This window comes from Esox lucius, chromosome 7 (genome assembly GCF_011004845.1).
Source record: "Esox lucius isolate fEsoLuc1 chromosome 7, fEsoLuc1.pri, whole genome shotgun sequence".
Taxonomy (NCBI): domain Eukaryota; kingdom Metazoa; phylum Chordata; class Actinopteri; order Esociformes; family Esocidae; genus Esox; species Esox lucius.
In genome coordinates, this window is record NC_047575.1 from 21,870,720 (window position 1) to 21,886,102 (window position 15,383).

A 15,383-nucleotide genomic window follows, 5' to 3' on the forward strand; every position below is an offset into this window, starting at 1 on the left:
GGAACGCCAATACACTTAATCATTGACCACTGTTTGTTATTGTACTGACACAGTATCATATCGCTGCCTTGTCTAAAGTTTACACCCTTAACAACAACCTAGTTAAGAAGCGGTTTCCCAATTGAACTAGCGAGATTAGATTCTGCTCAATATTTAAATTAATGTCCACGCGAAACTCCGCTACAGTACTAGAAGCCATTATTATTCCATACATATACACAAACAGTGTAATAAATATTTCTAATAGTGTGCGTTACATACGTGTCGTCAGGTATGTGCAGAAGGACAAAGATGGCCAAGTCCCAGAGGCCAGCACTCTCCAGCTGGGCAGCATAGCTGGTGTGTATAAGGCCCTGTCGGGAGAGGCCAAGGTGTGTGTAGTGCAGTGCCTGCAGGACCGACCACAGGTGCCAACTGAGACGGTAGTCCAGACGCTCGTGTGTCACTGTCAGGGGATCCAACAACTGCTGCAGGCTGTAATGCCTAGGAAAGAAAGGGGAGGTGTCATTTATCAGTCAAAACCACTCCATCTGTATTTCACTTAATCCTACTGAACTGGCATGAGAACGAAAATGAAGGATTAGAGGAATTTTACACAAAGCAGTAATCTATTCCCATCTCTGTTAAACTAAAGCATTGCGTTGTGGGAAGTTTACGCAGGTGCGTGTTGTGCGTAGCATAGTACCGGTCACTGTAGAGTTTGAGAAGGTGAAAGCAGATGTCGTAGAGCGGCCTTTTATCTTCGTCCTCCTCTTCCATGTCCAGCTGTTCTGATTGGTCAAGGTAAGGGGGAAGGGGGGCGCAGGCGTACTTTTGACCTTCATCAGTGCCCTGAAAGGCAACCTCATACTTGGCCAGGGCATCAGCGATGGAGGCGGTTGGAGGTAACATGTACCACAAGTGGACAGCCAGACAACGTTTCCAGTCCAGCTCCGAACAAACATTAACCACACAGTCTGTAGACTGCCACACCTACAGAGAGACAGAGAGACAGAGAGACAGAGAGACAGAGAGAGTTTTTCACTTACTCTAAGATGTGACTGGGTTGGCAATAAAAAGCAATAAAGTCTAAAGCAGGGTGAGGGAGAGATTGGGGAGGTAGCAGACTGGCCTGTCACAATTATTATAAGATCACCTGGCAGATTCTGACCTGACCGCAATCAATTCACACAATCTTCCACAATTATATATTTCCATCCAAATAAGGGAATGTAACAAAAAAAAACGTGTGCGTTTTCATCAGTTGGATGACTCTCATACAGATGCAGCAGTATGTTTGACAGGACTGGCATGACAAACTGGAGCACATGGAAACAAACAAGGTTTCTTACAGGTTTCCCTGCTAACAGGGCGAAGATGCGAAGCCTCTCCTCTTGCAGAAATGAGTCTGTCTGCATCCGGTTCCAGTCCGCAAGCTGAAGCACCAGAAGCTCCCGGCCAAACTGAGACCCTGCAGCCTGGGACAGCAGCAGCGCAAGGCGGTGGTCCCCTACACAGACACACTTAATTAGCCATCTAAAAAGGGGACACAAGTTGATTGCCCTTAAATTCCTAAAACAATTTTGATATTCATCCCTTTAAAAAATAAAAATCTACATTAAAAGGTGTGAACAATTATTCAGACTTGTTCCCAATATAAGGCAGTTTTGCAACACAATGGAAAGTCCAATAAACAACAGTATTGTTGTTTCCCAATTATGAACAGCAGCTTAAACGCAAAAATCACAGGGGTTAATACATGGGTGTGGCTAATACACAAGTTTACCTTTGAACACCAGCAAATCTTTTCACAGATTGCTGGACGACATAGAGGTCTTGGAAACTCCAGCAGAAAATATGCTAGGACTGGTTAGGAGTTTGCGCAGCACTTTCTGTACACTTAAAAATTCATCCTACTTTTCATGTGGTATCATAATCTGTGTGCATTTGACCAAATCTTGAAACATGGAAATGCTGAGAACCATAACCGTTGCATAAAAACCCAAACCTGTTGTACATTAGCACACGGTTGGCAACTCACTGATTGACGGCAGGCTTTACCAATATACTGCTACCCTCTACTTCCTGACATCAGTCCCCTGATCCTCTCCTACACGTCTCCTCAAATTCAACTCGCCCCCACCTCAGTCATCCCTTCAATCCCCCCTCTCCTCACCACTCTTTTGGGCCAGCCTGCAGGCGTCACTAATGCGGTGTCCAGTCAGGTAGCTGAAGATGGCCTCCACGTGTCCTCCCCCCTTGTTCAGGCCTACTTCCTGCTCGATTCTCTGGGAGGCGCTGTGGGACAGCCAGGCTGAGAAGCTCCTCCTCCTTTGCAGCTGCTCCAAGTAGCCACTGGTACCAGGTTCGTTCTCAGTTGAGCTCAGCTGCCCCCACAAGGCCTCACAAAGAGTCCACACCTGAGCCCAGTGACCCAGAACAGCTAGAACGGATGATGGGATAACATTATTATAGTATACATTTGCATGCAGTTATGTCTCAAGTTACTGAGACTGCCTTAGGAAACAGGATGATAAAAAAAGATGGGACATTTTGAAATTGGACCAAAACATTAGTGGGAGCCATCTACCAGTGTGTATGTAGGGCTGTCACGATTATGACATTTAAGCTGACAATTGCCACACAAAAAATTTCAATTAATTTGTCTATACTGTAAATGTTATGACACTTATAACGTAAACCTAATAAAATTGTGAAAACACACTAGGTGGATCCAGAGATGATTCTTTAGATTTGCGGTGTTTGCTCTTTAGAGCGCCTCCAAATTATTGGGCACACCTCTTTCAATTTGACTTAAAACCAAAATGCGGTGCATTCGACTTTGATCTACCACTAAATCAATCCTGTTAATGTTCACAAAACACAATCGCAATGCAATGACATTTTGCAGCGCATTGTGACATTTCACCTCTCGCTCTGCAGCAAATATTATAGTCTATTCTTTTTAAAACAGCCTTACTCCATACAACAAAACTTGTTAAAAATGTTAATATGGTATGGGACAACATACATTTCTATCCATACATTGTAATGTGCATTATCTAATTAGGAAATACAGTTGGAAATGACAAAATGTGACTTACAATAGTAGTAAAAGTATTTTACACACACTAGTTTTTTTTTTTGTCGATCAGATTGGTGCAACAGATTACAGAACACGCTTAAATAATAATGTTGCAAAATTACTCTACTGAGCAAAGCAAAACAATTTAAACTAGTCTTAAAGATACTGAAATTAAGAAAACAAGTTTCAGTAAATGATCGACACATAACATATGATAGGAAACATGAGTTTTTGTTAAAACTATCTGGTTAAAATAATCGCGACAGCCCTGTGTGTGTATTTTATTCCTTACAGTCGCCAGCACCAGCCTCTTGGTTGAGGTTAGTGATCCACTCTGCATACTCGTGCAGGGCTGCCACCCCACTCTGGGGCTGAATGAAGGGGCAGGACCCTTTGGTACTGATGTCGCTGTGCTTTAGACCAATCTCCAGGGGCCGCTGGTACACCGCCTGGCTCTCCTCACTGTCCCGCGGCACCAGGCCAACCACCTTCTCAATCACCACCTTGAATGGACTGTCGGACAGTCTGTGGGGTGGAACGGGAAAGGAGGAGATAGTGGAGGAGGGAATGGTTGAGATTAAGAATGAGGAGAGAAATGTGAGGTAGAGTTTAGGCTTTAGTTTCAACAAGCCTCAAACACTCGTCTGGATCCCATTCTGATGTGGTGAGTGTGGTGCTTACGGTTTGCTCTTCGCAGTTTTGGCCAAGAATCCAAAGCCCCCAGCTCCGAAATCTCCCTGGTCCTGCACCTTGTCCCCAGGCCCACTCAGCCTGTCTCCACAGTGGACAAGTGTCCAGCCGGAAGCCCAGCCCACCCGGAACGACTGGCCCATGAACAAAGCCGCATCCATTAGAAGACGGCCCTGGATGGATGGGAATAGTCCTATTACAACTTTTCATACAACGTGCAGTCATACAGACAAAAGTGGCTCAACTAATTGATTCAGTTCCCGTATAGACATCAGAAAGTCATATTAAAGGACATTCACAGAGGTTTTTCAAGCCCTTTCGACTTCAGTTCAACATGTTAAATCACAAAAGTATTTCCTACCAATCGCCTTGCATTTTCAATGACACTTTGCATTGGCATTGCAATTATGATTACATTCCGGTAAGCCGGCATAATTTGGGCTTCCAAATGGTGTTTAAAATGCCTAAGTGTTTTATGTTTCATGGCCCAAGAACCATGAAACATTTCAGTTCTCCAACATTAAGCATTTAAATTAAGCTAGTACTTTGCCAGATTGTGAAATACACTACATCTTTAACTGGCAATAAAAAAAAAGCCTACAGTTTAGGTCTTACACCACTTTCCATTAAGTTCCTGACATTCACGGAAAGGGGCAGATCGGAATGAAGGCATATTTACTTTAGTCCCCAATCAGGCCCCGTTTGTGGTGACTGTTAACAATGTGTTGGCACTGAATGTTTTTCTTCCTCATGGTTCTACTGCCAAGATAACATTTCACTAACCAAGCATCATGATGACAAAGCGTGTTTATCGTTACCTTGCCCAGTGTGACAGAGTGGTCTGAGGCCACAGGGCCACCCAGGCGTCGAGCCCCCACCGTCCGTACAGTGGCCTCCGCCGCTGGGGCGGGCAAAAGCAAGGAGGTTCCCAGCGAGGGCCACGGGGAGAGCCGTGACGGTTCAGGCACAGCCACCCGAGACACAGAGAGCCTCCCGGGAAGGCCACCTCCAAAGGACACCTCAGGGAGCTGAGAGAAAAGACTTGCACCACTAAAACGAGTCTGCAGGAGCCCACCAACTGGACAGAGAGAGAGAGGGGGCAACAATTACTAACATCGAATTGAAAGACTGAGTGCACCAAAGACAATCACTTAATTCATCCAAATAAAAGGAACAGCTTCATTCAGAAGGACTGTTGGATTGTCTCATTGTAATTTGAACAATCTTGTTCACAGTCCCACCCAATTACATGGAAGCTCTAGTGGAATGCATCAAACTGGGTCTTCATCGTCCAATAAAAAAAGTTTGTGAAAATTCCCTTAAAGCTTAATCAACTTAGTATACCAAACACTCTGAACAGCTAACCCATGAGTCTTGTGCACCCTCACACCAATGGCTACTGATGTGTTACAAGCTGTTAAGCATCTTTCGTATTTATACGCTGCTGTATGTAAAGGATTATTTATTGAAATTACCAAACAAAAAATGGTGGTCCATTTGGAACCACTACCCACAGTATCTGATACAATATCAGTGACTGATATTTTCTGGGGATGTTCAGTTTAGAGCGTTCCTTTTAGGTAACTGTCAAATGAGTTTTGCGTTCAGTTTTAATAAGAGGACATGTCATTTGTCACTTTAGGAAGGTTGAAAGAAAATAATTTGCACAAGTAAAGTACATGTGCAGTACACACTTATCCATTCACTAGAATGGGTGTGTCCAAACTATTGATGTCAGACTTACTGGAGGGACGGCCTTGCATGCCAGGCAGAAGGATACGAGGGGAGGCCTCAGATACATAGCTTTTCTTTCCTCCCTGCTCCTGGAACATGTCCCCATCATCATCCTCAGCAAACAAAGACGCCTTCATTATCTGAAAATGTTTTGTGTCACAAATCAGAGTTCATGTGAGTAATTGCAAAATGCTGTAAATGTTTTTTTACGGAAAGAAATCCAACCTACTGCATGCTTTAAATGCAGTGGTAAAGTTTATAACTTCAAAATAAATTTCAATACATGTTATGCATGTTTTTTTTCCCCACTTTACCCAAATTGTACCAAACCGTGACTTCTGTGTACCGTTACACCCCTAAAACACACACACGTTTGTAATTAGAATGTGACGAATAGATCAGACAAAAGCTTTTGGAGAGATTGAGGTTCAGTGATCAGCACAACTGTATTAGCAGGCACTGGATGCAGCTCAGTACTGTTCAGCGGTGGGAAGGATATCCGACACACCGAACACATCCTGCAGTAGGCGGTGAGCAGCGGGGAAAACAGGCCATGATTATAGGCAGACAGGCACTGCTTTCACCCAGTCTACACCCATACAAATCACGCAGGCGGCTCTCCTGATTCGACATAGCTAGTACCAGTAACCAACAGCCTTCTAGGTAACATCCCTTTGCCTGGTTAAGAAACACAAGCTGTCTTCTGAAATTCAAAACAAAGGCAGCACAGGTTTTATTGGTAAAAAAAAAAAAAAAGTCTAGCAATTTCCCCCCCGAGAGTAGATAAGTAGCTGTTGAATTTATCATCTTGCTCAAAGCTCTACATTCTCCAACCGCATTTCCTAGTCTATACACCCTCCTGAGATTTTTCCAGCCTTTACTGTTCCAAATCTAATGTATGCGGTGCATAATACCAGCGCAAAGCTCTCTTAATGTTTTCTTCATATTCATAAAGTATATTGAGGGCTGTTCCAAATGTAGGCTACTTTCAGACCAGAGAGTTAAGAACGTATTTAGGAAACACCTTGTTCCGTCATGCTATCTTTACTAAGATTATTTTTGCTATTGGAAAGACAACGCAATAAGTGATGCAGAAATGTTATATAAAAGGTAAAACATGCACAGGCCAAGACACCTGACCATTAACCTGAACAGGCAGGTAGTGTGTGAGAGTAACGTGTTACCTGCAACGTGTGAGGGTTGATCCCCAGAGAGGAGGCGATTTGACTGGAAGCTGAGACAGGGTTGTGCTCCATCGGAGTCACAGTTCCCAGCCGAATCCCTTTCTCATCCGCGACGCAACTCTCCCCTTCCTCCTCCAGCAAGCTGTCCCCAGGAGCGTCCTGTGTAATGTCTGCCATGTCACTGTCCACCTCTGACACACGACTCAGCAGCTCTAGCACGCCCGTGGACTGGACACAAACCATGGAAAGTGCAGCCACAGCCAGAAACAGAGTGTAAGGTTACACACACCAAAAAGAGGCACATACAAAAAAATCCTCTCTAAAACATGGCGGTGAATGGAAATAAGAGTCTGTGTAGAAAGCAGTTGGTTCCAGGTCAGAGCGGGCAGCAAATGGTACAGACGTGTGGATTATCGTGGACATCACTCACAAAAGACACACAATATTCTACACACAAGACTGAAACGCTGCATCTTTAATCAGTTTATTACTTAGCATTATCAAATCCAATACAATATTTCATAGATAGCTTCACTCATTTATGCCCCAAGAGTAAGTTGAAAAATCTTAAACCCTAAACCAGAGCTAAGAGCGAACACTCAAATGATAAACTGGTGGTTTAAACCTTGAACACCAATTGGCTGGAAGCCATTTATTTTTCCTGTTGAAATTATCCAAAAACACGTTGTGTTGAGCATAAGCCATTTAATATTGCCCACACTTAGCCATGTAATATTGGCCATATGAAACAATTCTTTTGTGCCTTGATTGCATAAATATATCCTGTAAAGTTGCACAAAATCAGCAGGTAATCAAACATCAAATTCTTTAATAGTTGTTTGAAAAAGATGAATACAAAAAAAACACCTCTGAATAAAGTGTATTTAAAAGAAATACATGGTAACGTGAAGTTTTTTGAAATACCACTATCAGTCTCTTGGTCTAAAAACTGTATTGGACTTTAAAAAGACAGCCATGAAAGAGCTGGCAAAGAAACCTATTACAAAACAATATAGAGTACATTAACAAAACCCACCTAGATATACAATCTACTTTTTAAGAAATGTCGATAATCAGTTGTTTTTTTTTTGTCGATAATTTTTGTAAGAACTTTGAAAACAGCTCCCATTCAAACCAATTGAAAGCCCATGAGGTTTGATGCAAAAAAAGACATAGGCAGAAGAACCCACGTGGTAAAAAGTCTAGCAGAAAAAAAACAAAACAAAAAAGTATTTAAGTCTATATCTGGACTCTGGCCTTCCAGGTGATGTAGAAAGCACTGGGTCTGAATGTCAGTGTGGGAGGACGCACTGTGCTGCTCCATCTACCTGAGCCTGTGGCGCCACCTGCTGCTGGGAAGGAGGAAGCTTCTGCAGACCCGAAGGAATTGCTGTAGCAGTCTTTAGCTTCTTGGGATCCACTTTTAAAGGGACCTCCTCATCCTCGTCAGAGTCCTGTAGGCCATATTTGGAGAAATGGGCCACCTGCAGACATACAGTGAGGAGTTAGACCCTGGAAGGGGGGAAAAGGATGAAGACAGAAGTACAGTGCCTAGGCATGCGTACCTCAAACACCCAGGAGCCCGTCTCAGGGCGGTACTCAAGGAAGCGTGCGCCCTGTTTGCGTGAGGCGTTCTCCAAGCGGCCCTCGTAGTTCATCTCAGACAGGCGCTCAGGGCTTTTTATTTGAGTACAGGTGGTCTTATCGTTAGGCCACACCCCATCTAGAGTCACCTCTGCTCGCCTGAAGGATGGAGAGACAAGCGTTGAGAAAGGAGAAGGGATTTCTACTAAATCTTGTTTTGCTATTCTTCTAGCGCTGACCTTACTCATGGCCACTTATTTACCACTAACGGGTGGCATAGACATCCCACCTGGCAAACTTAACCTGATGGGCACTAACACAGTTGCAGATGCGGAAGAAATAAAAAGGGGATTATTGTAGTTACGCCTCAACTGCAACCACTATGAGAATGTGTACACAATGCAGTGTTGAAGAGAAGTCCGTTACCCTGCTCCGTCCCATCATGTCACTGACCTGTTCAGCCCCTCCCCAACAGGCGGCTTGTTCTTGTCGTCAGGGTAGATGATGACTTCTTTACGTCTGAAGTGAACAATCTCATCCAGGTTCAGCCCCGTCACGTTCACCTCACCATGGAAAAACACTGAGCCGTAACCTGAGAGCCAATCACAAAACAGCGAAATGAGCTAGCGAACTTTTTTCCACCACCAAGCTGTGGGCAACAACTAGTCATGACAGGAAGTTACCTCTTCGGCCCACGGTGAAGTTCTCCACCACACACTCTCCATTCTCATCCACCATCTTAGCCAGCTCGTCCATAGCGGGGATGGTGTAGTAGCCCACACGGCTCAGAAGAATACCAGCAGGGTGTGGGGCCGCCTCCTGTTCCACCTCCTCTCGCTCCTCCTGTATGGAGTCCTCTCCCAGGGATATATCCTCGCTACTCACCTAGAAATATAAGAGACCAGGTCAAAACTAGTCACAAACTTCCAAATACATACGAGCCTGGCACATCAGACTGTCGGCTCACCTCCAGGCCGTTCCTACCCCCATGCCCCACCCGATGGGCGTTCAGCTCTGAGATAGTGTCTTGTAGGCTGGGCTGGGGAACGGGCTTGGCAATGGGATTAGTGTAGAACTTGTTGATTTCCAGGTCATCCTCTATACCCGCCTCCACCACTTCCCTCACATCATCGTCCTCATCCACACTGGCACTGTGGGAGACAGTCACGGTTAGCGGAGTGTAGATTCACTACTGGCTTAAAGTACAGTCATTTCAGATTTTTTATTTTAACAATAAACATTGTTAACATGATTGATGGTATCATTCAGGCTTGAATTGAAATTCCAACTACTTGCAAAGAGCAGGTGTAGTTTTAATTGATTATACTTTCTTTACAGTTCTATGGCACACACAATTGACAAGGGCAGGAGGACCGGAACAAGGTAGAGGTGGGAAATGTCTGGCAATTATTGTGTGATTTTATTAACATTGGGGTTTTTCGGGAAACTTAAGCAATATCAAAAACGATCTACTCGCACACCGGTAGTGGAATGACCAGATGCAAGCAGAAAAAAACAACGATAAACAAGAATTTTGCACACTGGCGATGATTACAAGTTTTATTACTTAATGGAAAAATACAACGTTTCAGTCAAACACCATCCAGGAACCGAATCAATGGTATTTGCTATTTTGCTTCAATTGCTAATCTACCAGTTTTTATTTATGCATTGAGTTATCCTGGCCCCACACAAGAGTTGTGTTCAAATAGACCTAGAACAGTAATGTTGCAATGGATGTGGGATATCTGGGTGGTTTAAAGAAATCAAAGTCTTCAAGACGCTCAAGGCATTAAGATAGAAAGCAAAAAAAAAAAAGTAGTATAGGATATCCCTAAATGTACATGCTATATAAAATGTATGCCTTGGTGTAGCACTGGTAACGGTGCGTCTCTACTATAGCAACCTGTAGGGTTGTGCAGGGCAAATACTTTTCTCCTGTCTTTTGGCCAAGTGGTAACGGGTTACCGCTTATGGGTCAGACTAGCGCTCATTTTAAAGCCAATTAGCCATGGTGACAATTACATTTTGTATTTTTTGCACAGAACCTGAGGCGTTGTTAGTTTAGTCCGAAAAATGCAGCCCTTGTGAATATGCCAGCCTATTTAATCCTTTTCAATGTGCGAGTTGGCCCTGTGTGCGGTGTGTGCATGAGAAAGAGACCTTAGTCCATTGAGGGGGTACTCTGGTGGAGAGCCCAGGTCATCTGTGTCTCTGTTGATCGGGCTGCTGTACAAGCTGCTGCCGTTCAGGTTCTTCAGCACCAGTTTCTTGATGCTCTTCCTGGTTTACAACGCCAATAAGAACACAGTAGAGACACCCACAGATCAGCTAACATCTATACAGAAACAAATACATCATACCATATACCAATATCATAGAGAGACAAGCAAATAGCAGCACCTAAGTTCATGACATAATTATTGGTAGTACTAGAATTCCTATGAACCAAATGAAATAGAAGTTTCCAATAAATGACTCGTAGCATGGCTTCTAAAAAATACATCCCTCGTGACTCCAAAGGTAGGCTACAGTTCACAACCTGGAACTACCACTGCTGTGCATGGTTAGATATGTACATAGGGGGGCGTAAACTTGCTTTGTATAAAGTCCTATATCGATTTGACCACCTCCCAGTCAGGACAAGTATAAGGCACAACAGCCAAAAGGGAAACATTTTGCGATTATTAAGTCCATTTAAAGGGGAATGACCAGTGGGAAATCCATCCCTGCTCCAATGGGTTTCCCCTTTAGGTGCTCATACACTTTTGTAGCGTCCTAACTAATCAATAATTAATTGACAATTCCTTTTTTAAAGATTATGTACAAATAACTTATTTCAAGTATCAAGGGGAAAGTTGCATGGAAGATATTCTCTGTCCCAGTATGCATAAGACATTCAGTGAAAACAAAAATCAGACATTGATTCCCCAAGTTCCCTGAGGTCCCCATGATTGTTTCAAAGCATGCGCAATGGCTCTACCAGATTATGGTGACATGACTGACGCAGTGGCTGTTCCACAAATACATTTAGCTATTTCCCAAAATTCTATCTACTCATGAGTAGGTCATGAGGTAAGACAAATTAATCTGTTCTGAGGGCAAACAAAAGCATAATAAGAGTACTAACATCCCATGTGGTTCACCATAAACACATAACCAAATGGAATATATTAATTAGCCAGGACATCATTACAGCAGTTGGGTGCAAAGACTACATGAAACCCCTGTACCTGGGCATGAAGGCACCGTTGGTTAGAGAAGGCTCATCGTCATCCAGTCCATCAAACAGTTGGGACTTTGAGGAGCCTGATGAGGTCAGAGCTTTGGGGCGCACACGTGTCGCAGGCCGTGGCGTCAACTTATAGTGAGTGGGTGTCGTCAAAGCCTTCTGGGCTGCCGGATTGGTGGGCTTAAGTCGCTCTTCCTTTTTTTTGGGATCAGACAGGGGGTTTCTGAAGAGGGGGGAGTCTCCGAAGGGAGAATAGGCCAAAGCATTGATCTGCTGCTGCAGCACTGCCTGCTGGGCCGCCGCCGCGTTTGGGTCCGTCAGCGCTGGGATTAGACAAAGACAAGTTAAACAGATGAAGGATTTCCATTACATTGTGTATTATTATCCAGATAGTGTCTTCAGCGCAAAGCCAGAGTAATGACTTGGTCATAGAAAACAAGGCTAGGGCAGTCCTTCCAAACCCTCTCCTCTCGGAGAAACCAGAAGATTCCATTAGTCAAAGGCTTGATGATTGTTGAGTAATGGAATCATATCCGTCAGCTAAAAAAATATTCAAATATTCAAGACTGTAAAGAGTGAGTTACGGAAGGGATATTTACCAACAGGTTGTTGAGGTGCTCCAAAGCCCAGAGTGCTGGTTCCTGTGGTGAATCCCTGGTTTCCGAATGCTCCCATTGTTCCCAGATTTGAAGTTAGTGTCTTGTTATTCCCAAATAGAGACATTGGCCCAGTACCCACTGCTAACAAATAAAACAGTTGGATAGGTTTCTGCCTGTTTTCAATATTATGCATTTGCGGTTTATTTATGATCCGCAAAATACTTGTAAACAAAATACAATGTAAACATTTCACAAACAAATTAATTCCAGGGACTCATCAGTTCCATTCATACCTGCTCCAAAGCCAGCTCCTAACCCTGTTCCTAGACCTCCTGCTGCAGTCTTGTTCCCAAAGAGGCCTCCCCCAGCAGCAGTGGGTCCAAAACCTTGACAGAACATAACCAGGTCACTAACTTAGCCAATACCAGTAACAGTGCAATGTATTAGGATGCATGTACAAGATAGTATTCGAGCCCTCAGGAATAAAATCTAGTGACAGTGGAATTTACATTTTCCATCCATAAAACATCATACAGTACTTTAAGTAGAGCCCGATTCTTCCAAAAACAGCCCTATGGCTGAATATGAACCCTTTAATTAACTAATATATAATTTATGAAGCCCCCATACATCAGGATTTCTGTTAAAGCAAAACGTACAGCTAGTGTATGTGTCCAAATAATTTTTGTAACATTTGACCATAGCACTGGGTACTACGCATGTGCCAATGCAGTGTATTGCTTCCACATTTGTGGATTGCTCTAAATAAAAACTCCCGGCAAAACTTTCCAAATATCCAATTGGCATGGATGTGGCTTTTATTTTATATATTTACAGACCGAAAACAAGTTATGTAATTACTTTATTCCCTACAGATCTATCACCCATGCGTTCATTACCAGGCTTCCATAAAGTTTACAAACATTGTATGGTTTGGTCTCAACCATATGGGTGTGTGGTGACACATTATGTCAAGACCAAAAAACCTATCAGAGGCCCTCAAAAAAGACGAGTGATGCCCATGAGACTGGGATGGATTACAAAGCCTTTTCAGCAAGGTGGCCACTGGTCACCTTTTACAACATCTTTGATGTTTTGGCATTATCCTCCAGTGCCACCATTTTCCAGAACTGCAACCTACCTGGAGTGTCCAGAAGTGTACAAGGTGTCAAGTGGCCAAGGTCAATAACGTTTACAGAAGACCACCACTTAAGATTTGAAATGTAAAGTATAGACAGGGCAAAGAAATACCTGAAGACAGATTTTTCAAAGGTTTTATGGACAGATGAAATGAGAAGGACTCAATGGACCAGGTGAATGGGCACGTGGATGGATGCCTAATGGACACACGGCACCACTTCAGTCAGGCACCAGCCAGGTGGAGTAGGGGTATTGGTATGGGCTTCTATCATTAAGGATCAGGTAGTTGGACCTTTTTGGGTTGAAGATGGACTGAAACTCAACTCCGAAACATACTGTCAGTTTCTGGAAGATCCTCCGTTACCACAGTTTGAAGAAAGTAAGACCTCAGCATTCAAGAAAGCTATGAACTTCATGCAAGACAATGCGCCATCACATGCATCCAAGTACTCCACTGCTTGGTTAACCAGCAAGGGCCACAAAGATGCCCGAATAATTACCTGCCACCCTTCCTCTCCTGACATAGATCCTATTGAGAATTTGTGGGCCCTTCTCAAACATGAGATTTACAGTCAGGGATGACAATACACCTCTTTAAACAGCATTTGGGAGGCTGTGGTTGCTGCTTTAGAGAAAGCTGATCTTGAACAGATCAAGAAACTGAAACCCCATGGATGGGAGGCTTATGGCTGTTATTGAAAAGGGAGGTTATATTGGTCCCAGAATATTTTTGAAAGGACAAAAACGTTTGCCATTTTGTGTTACTTATTTGAGAAAACATGAGTTGAAATAATTTTTTTAATTAGTTGCCTAATTGTTTTGCACACCAATTGTTGTCTAATATTTCTGCACTCTTATGTTTTCCCTGAGAAAGATGAAAACTCACTTTTCCTTTGTTAAACATTCAGGTTCAATTATATTTTGAATTGTGTTAGTTCAACAATAAAATAAATCTTGAGGAATTACAATTTGCCTAATTGTGCACCCCAAGAAAAATTGAGACCCTGCACCTTTTTCTTTTTTTCCCAAAAAGGTTGAAAAGGAAAGTTTTCAGCGAGGAACAGAAGCGTTCGATTTGCAGTGGTATCTTAATTTGAACCCTTCTGTTCCTCACTCAAAACCTTCCTTCTCAACTTTTTTGGAAAGGAAAGTATAACGTGCAGTGGTAAATTTTTTCCATCCATCAAAAAGAAGTTACTTAGCAGATTAGATATTTAATTGGATGATGAAGTGTTTTCTTTTCAGTGCTTGTTAATTAATTCAAACATGCATCAAATTTGACCAAATAGGTGTATACCCCTTTCGGACACAATAGAAGGGTTAATAAATGATTGCAAGGTTGTGACAACTCTACACCACTTGGCCACAGGGAAAATGCAGCTATGCAGCGCAGATAACTACATAAATCTGTCATCTGTTATTTCAATTTTACATCAAACAATAAATGCCCTCTCCATATTGACCGACAAATAATTTTCCTCATTCATCAAAAGATGAACATGCATTTCTTTACGAGCAGACAAACATGTAAGAGGCTGACAATTAGCTGAACATATCTTGACTAGTCATGTTTAATCAGTGACACTTACCCTACATTTTTATTTTATCTTCATTTCAATATGACAACAATATTGTAGAACAATCTTGTCATGTTATGATTAATTCACTGACAGACTCCTCTCCTACCAGCCAATCACAGTGGTCATAGTAAGTAGGCTTGTTTGTGGAACATGACATCATCCATGGCCAAGGGGTCAACCCAGTCCTCTCCTAGCTTAAGATTTCTCCCCATTCCTTAGTAATAGTTGGTCTTAGCCTCTTTGTGAATGGTATTAAGAAGAAACTCTTAGCTAGGAACTTTGTGCTGTTTAGGAGTCCTCCTTGTGGTAAGACAAAATGTTTTGGGAATACGGCCCCAGGTTTCTTGTCTCTGTCGTAGTCCCAACCAAGCTCTATCCAACAGATCCATCATTTGATTGGTTCCTTCTGTACCCATTTATTTACCCACCTGTTCAACTTACCTACTTGATTAGACCAATGCAACTCAGGGTACACTTCTACACAAATTCCTTTTTAAAATTTAGTTTTTGTACTACATGGTTAAATTCCTCTAAACAAAGTTGGAAATCTTACCCTAGGAGGTCCAGAGCCTGGTG

At 42.9% G+C, this 15,383-nt stretch overlaps 1 protein-coding gene across 3 annotated transcripts in view; it reads right to left on the minus strand.

The window, feature by feature from the left end:
• Positions 1-15,383, minus strand: part of nup98 (nucleoporin 98 and 96 precursor) — a 46,139-nt gene that overhangs the window by 4,434 nt on the left and 26,322 nt on the right. For 2 of the 3 annotated variants that reach the window (XM_020048276.2, XM_010866062.3), the window contains exons 12-29: positions 12,381-12,473; positions 12,088-12,228; positions 11,490-11,811; positions 10,420-10,539; positions 9,224-9,407; positions 8,940-9,141; positions 8,710-8,848; positions 8,238-8,415; positions 8,001-8,156; positions 6,673-6,900; positions 5,499-5,628; positions 4,573-4,832; positions 3,746-3,927; positions 3,357-3,589; positions 2,156-2,422; positions 1,332-1,489; positions 686-972; positions 262-483 (exon numbers count right to left, since the gene is read on the minus strand). In XM_020048276.2, the coding sequence (XP_019903835.2) occupies positions 262-483; positions 686-972; positions 1,332-1,489; positions 2,156-2,422; positions 3,357-3,589; positions 3,746-3,927; positions 4,573-4,832; positions 5,499-5,628; positions 6,673-6,900; positions 8,001-8,156; positions 8,238-8,415; positions 8,710-8,848; positions 8,940-9,141; positions 9,224-9,407; positions 10,420-10,539; positions 11,490-11,811; positions 12,088-12,228; positions 12,381-12,473 (3,502 nt within the window). The remainder of the gene's footprint in view (positions 1-261; positions 484-685; positions 973-1,331; positions 1,490-2,155; positions 2,423-3,356; positions 3,590-3,745; positions 3,928-4,572; positions 4,833-5,498; positions 5,629-6,672; positions 6,901-8,000; positions 8,157-8,237; positions 8,416-8,709; positions 8,849-8,939; positions 9,142-9,223; positions 9,408-10,419; positions 10,540-11,489; positions 11,812-12,087; positions 12,229-12,380; positions 12,474-15,383) is intronic. The other variant, XM_020048275.2, reaches the window with a different exon arrangement.